Raw genomic sequence first — 5,862 nt, 5'->3', positions numbered from 1 at the left:
CGATGCACGCCCCTGGGAGGAGTTACTCCCCAGCAGAAGACATGGGACGGCCCCGGAGGCAGAGCTCAGCCTCTGCAATGTTTAGAGTAGAGTAGAATAGAATAGAATAGAATAGAATAGAATTCTTTATTGATCAAGTGCGATTGGGGGCACACAAGGAATTTGTCCCTGGTGCATATGCTCTCAGTGTACATAAGATACATTTGTCAAGAATCATGTGGGAAAAGGAACAGACTCCATCTGAAAGTTTAATTATTGATGAAATATATAGATGCGCAGAGATGGACGAAATGACAAACTCAATGAAGGGAACAACAAATAAAGAAACCAAAGAAACATGGCACAAATGGCACGAATGGATCCAAAATAAAAAAAATAAAAAGTAACAATACAGAGTATTGGTGTATATAGAAATAAAAACAAACTCCTTGCAATAGTAATAGTAATTTTTTTTTAAAGAATCATGTGGTACAACACTTAATGATTGTCATAGGAGCCAAATAAGCCACGAGGAAACAATATTAATAAAAATTTTAGGATGCAAGCAACAAGTTACAACCATACATTTTAGGGTCCGGGTTGCTGGTTTTAAGTCTTGTGTGTGTGTATGTGTGTGTGTGTGTGTGTGTGTGTCTGTGCGCGCACGGCTCCTTTTTTTGTATTTAAGTCCTCGCAGTTTATTTTTTATTTTTTATTCTATTTTGTCAACTATGTATTGATAGTATATATAAATATACTGTATGTTTATCTACATGAGATGGATACTAATACAAGAGAAACATCAGGACAACACTTTACCCCCAACACTTTACCCTTAGATTATCTACAGTTGACCTATCCAGATTCCTAAGAGGTCAGTAAGGGGCGAGTACAAGTGCACTAGAGTGCCTTCCGTCCCCTGTCCTATTGCTCTCCTATATCTCCTATACCTTTCTTCTATTCCTATATCTCTTCTTCTATTCTTTCATTGATAAGTTCTATTACTATATCTTCTTTTCTATTATTTCTTAGATATATTTTACTATGAGTATCTCCTCTATAACCTTCATCATGTATTTTACTATGTGTATATAGATATATACCAACTAAAACCCTCATTGTGTATTGGACTAAATAAATAAATAAAATAAAATAAAAAATAAATGGGGGTGGTAGGCACGCTGGTGCGCTTATGAAAGTTTTGAAAGCTTGCATGCCAATCCCGATCCCGAAAACACTCAGAAGACACACTGACTCTTGCGCTACGAAGGTAAGAGTTCCAAAGATGCTTTTTTTCAAGAGGCAACAAGACTTTTTGCTGAAATAAGGCAAACAGCCAGCTGGTTGCAAGGAGTAGACAGGCCAAGTGTGACTGGACATAGAAGGAATTGAAAGATTTGGTGCCCATGCTCTCAGTGTACATAACAGAAAAGATACATTCATCAAGAATCATGAGGTCCAACACTTAATGATTGTCATAGGCTACAAATAAGCAATTTAGATACAAACTGGCCGATCTCTCTGAAGTAACAGTAACCCAACCCGCGTCCCCTCTAAAGCCAGAGTTCTCCAAACTCAGGCACTTCTTAAGACTTGTGGACTTCAACCCCCAGAATGGAAAGGTGGCTGTGAGTGGCCGGGGAGAATTCTGGGAATTGAAGTCCGCCGGTCTAAAAGTTGCCAAGCTTGGAGAGAGACACACCGGAGGTTACAAGCCAGTGGCAGAAGAGGTGGGTGGGGGGCGAGGTTCCCTGCTGTGTTTCCCTTCGCTCCTGTTCTCCAACCCGGGGCGCCCTTCAAAGGATCGTTAGGCCAAGACACCTGGAGGCTGCCGAACAGGAGAGGCTGGTTTAACTGGTCAGGGCGACCAACCAAGGCAGAAGTTGCTTCCTCGTTTGGTCTGAGATTAAAGCAGGCGGGTGGGGTGGGGAGAGCCTCGTACTCCGAGATCTTTCCTTCCCTTCTTCCTGCCAGAAGTGAATTCTGCTCGTAGCAGCCTCTGGTGGGGAAATGAAATGGCCTGTCAATCGCAGGGAAAAACACCAGGGGGCAGAGAGTGTGTTGGGATGTGCAATTTTTCTCCCTTTTCCTTTCCTTTCCCTCTTGAATTTTCCTCTCGAAGTTTTCTTCCCAGCTTGATTTCTAAGGAAACAGTTTTTCCCTTTTTCTCTCTCCCTCTATACCAAAAAAAGCACAATTTTGGGGGTGGAATTCGATAGGAGGTACCTCCACAAAAATAAATAGATAGGTAGATAGGAGGGATGGTGAGAGTAGGTGGGGAGTGAAAAGAGAAAAATGAATACAGACTGATAATCAATTAATAGGATAGGGATGTTGTAAAGAAGAGTATTTAAGAAATATATAGCTATGTAATCATGTGTGTTTTTGAGATATATCCAAAGTATCTGCATTGATATTTGTATGAATATGAAATGGAAAATAAAAAAAATTATATGCCCAATTAAAAAAATAAATACGGGATAATAACCTTATTTTTATTTTTTTAATATATTCTATTTTTTTATGCCGTCCTTCTCCTTCGACTCAGGGCGGCTTGCAATAGCAGTTTTTAACAGAGCCAGCATATTGCCCCCACAATCCGGGTCCTCATTTTACCCACCTCGGAAGGATGGAAGGCTGAGTCAACCTTGAACTGGTGATGAGATTTGAAACGCTGACCTATGGATCTACAGTCAGCTTTAGTGGCCTGCAGTACTGCACTCTACCTTATGTCACTATCCTGTGGACCTTTTCCTAGGAATAGGTTACATTTGAGTTCATCTTGGCTTAAATAAAACCTTTTAGAAGAATGTTGTAGTCTGGAATAGCCGTAGAAGTCATTTAAATATTCTTGATTTCAATTTAATTTCAAGAGTATTGTCTTCGGAGATGGGCGGCATACAAATCTAATAAATTATTATTATTATTATTATTATTATTATATTGGGCATTTTTATAATTGTTTGGCGATTTATAAGTGAGTGAGTAGGTTTTTAAGATTATTCACACCTCACTCCTTCAAGCAATATATGGATAGTCCTTACTTCTTGTTATATAAATGTATAGCTTTATTTGTTGACATGTTTGAAGTGATAAATTCCTTTTTAATGTAACTGCTTTTGTGCATTTACAGTGAATGCAAATCCACCCTGAAATTAATTGAACTGAATACTGTATCAATTAACATATACGATTATATAAGTAGTCAATAGCCACAGCCTCCAAATACCTCTAAACGTCCATGTAAGATTTATATGAAAATCCCTTGTATGAGAATCATGTTTAAAAATGTGTATTTGCTGCTCCAAGAGTTGCACTGAGTAATTATTTAGTGACATTTTCTTCCAAGCACATTGGAAGAGAATCTGCCATCAGTTAATAAATAGGGATGTAGCAATTCAATTTGTTTCAGTTTTGCAGTACTTACCCCATAGTGCTTTTGTCACTTTGTACCTTCCATATAAAAGGCAAAGAAATTCAGCCATTCCTGTGTATCTGTCTCTGGTCCATAATAAGCACAACTGTTGAGACAAGGAATCTGAGAGGAGTCTGCAGTTTGAAAGAGCTATCTGTTCATTTGCTCAAACAAATTAGGCCACATACTATGTGAGGATCAAAGAAAGGAATTTCCATCAAGAAACATAGAAACATAGAAGATTGACGGCAATAAAAGACCTCATGCTCCATCTAGTCTGCCTTTTTACTATTTCCTGTATTTTATCTTAGGGTGGTTATATGTTTATCCCAGGCATGTTTAAATTCAGTTACTGCGGATTTACCAACCATGTCTGCTGGAAGTTTGTTCCAAGCATCTACTACCCTTTCAGTAAAATAGTATTTCCTCACGTTGCTTCTGATCTTTCCCCAAATATGCTTTCTGTTTTTAAGTTATTACCAAAAAAGTATTTGATTTCATTTACATTGGAAGAAGAGGATATTAAATAAAATGCAACATTTCATTGAGTAAATATTCGCAGGATCTGCTTATGCACACTTATAACAAAGGTAGCATGTAGATAATAATAAATAATTTATTTTAAAGTTCAAAAAAAAGAAGAGGAAACACACAGCTTTCTTCTAGGTCTTGAGGTGGAATGCAGGGAATCCCTTTTTAGATACAGTATGTTTGTCATATGTTGCATCTGTTTTTATCTTAGTTGTCTTTTTTTGCCATTTTGTTTCATTTGTTTTCTGCCTTTTTATGTATCTTATTTATGTTGTGCTTTAATATTTTCTGAACTGCCCAGGGTAAGTGTGGATTTGGATCTTGAGTTGGCTGGACACCGAAATTGAATTAAATAAATATAATGGCTAAGATGCTTTAATATTACATCAAAATCAAGAAATGGAGCGGAACATTTTATGACAATATAAGTGAATATTGAACTAATGAAGGATGTGATTCAGAATCAGAAGCAAATGTGTTTCAGAAAATGAGTGTCATTAAATAATATTTAATGTAGCAAAATATGATATTTTTTTAAAAATTCTATACTTGTTACATTGCAGAGAAAACATTTCATTTTGCTACAGTATCAATGGTTTCTTTAGTTTACAACTGCAAATGTTTTGGCTGCCTGCTTCTACTTCTCAGATGAAAATAAAAAGATAATTTGAATATATTTTAAATGTTCATATATCAAACTAACATTTATGACCAAAGAAAGTTACAATGTTCCCTCGATTTTCGCGGGTTCGAACTTCGCGAATAGCCTATACCACGGTTTTTCAAAAAATATTAATTAAAAAATACTTCACGGTTTTTTTCATATACCACGGTTTTTCCCACCCAATGACGTCATACGTCATTGCCAAACTAATAATTTTTGCAAATAAATAACAAAAAAAATAATTATTGTTAATAAATAATTATGTTTATAAATATCAGGATCACCAAGTGTCTCATTCCATGGTGAGTACCAGTAATAATGGTGAGTAAATGGTTGTTAAGGGAATGGGAAATGGTAATTTATGGGTTTAAAATGTTAAGGGATGGCTTGTGATACTGTTCATAGCCAAAAATAGTGTATTTACTTCCGCATCTCTACTTCGCGGAAATTCGACTTTCGCGGGCGGTCTCGGAACGCATCCCCCGTGGAAATCGAGGGAACACTGTATACATAATACATCTATAAATCATATAATTGCATATAGTTTAATTCACTGGAAAAAATGAAGTCTTCCCTAAAAAATAATGTTGCCAAAGACAAGACATTTTTCCATATGTTTCCAATATTTCCAGATTATTTGTACTAGTAGTAGTGAAAAATGAGCCACCATTACTTAAAGTTTAATCTTGTGCTTAATTACTGTTAATCACCTATACTTTGAATGAAAACAGAAGATATCTTTGCATCACGTTCTTCTATGCCACCATTATTAAGGATCCTCTGCTTATACCAGCTGAACAATGTACAATTATTTCATTTTCATATCAGGCACCACTTTGCTCCAAGATCAGTCTGGTTTCTAAAACACCACTCCACTCTGTTCTCATTTTCCAGAGTTCTTAATCTTCCTTGAGGTTCGTATTGATGTAGTCACTAATAGGATTGTGAGCATTAATTTGGAAATACATGCTTGGTGGCTACTGGTAGAAGAGCGACCTTCCATGTCAGCTAAGCAGACCCAGAAATGCTTTCATCTAATCTATGCCTGCTGTTCTAACAAAACAGGCTGAAAAGATCTCTGTGTTTATGGGATGCTGATTCCACTTCGGAGATCACTGAGGACACCATGGCAGTGACTTTCAAAACAATGCTAGGTCGGGTCAAGGATGTTTGCAAAAGGAATGGTTTACTCATTCTCTCAGTGTTATCTGTCATAGTGGGATGTCTTCTTGGATTCTTTCTGAGGACAAGGCGCCTTTCTCCCCAGGTTAGT

The 5,862-nt window shown here is 36.9% G+C and overlaps 1 protein-coding gene across 1 annotated transcript in view; it reads left to right on the top strand.

Moving 5' to 3' along the window:
* Nucleotides 1-5,715: 5,715 nt before the first annotated feature.
* The window catches only part of SLC1A7 (solute carrier family 1 member 7), an 85,767-nt gene continuing 85,620 nt past the window's right edge, over nucleotides 5,716-5,862 (top strand). Inside the window, exon 1 of the mRNA XM_070745880.1 lies at nucleotides 5,716-5,856. Coding sequence (XP_070601981.1) covers nucleotides 5,716-5,856 — 141 coding nt within the window. The remainder of the gene's footprint in view (nucleotides 5,857-5,862) is intronic.

The sequence above is a fragment of the Erythrolamprus reginae genome, chromosome 3 (assembly GCF_031021105.1).
Source record: "Erythrolamprus reginae isolate rEryReg1 chromosome 3, rEryReg1.hap1, whole genome shotgun sequence".
NCBI classification, from domain to species: Eukaryota; Metazoa; Chordata; class Lepidosauria; order Squamata; family Dipsadidae; genus Erythrolamprus; species Erythrolamprus reginae.
This window is presented reverse-complemented; position numbering and strand designations above follow the sequence as displayed.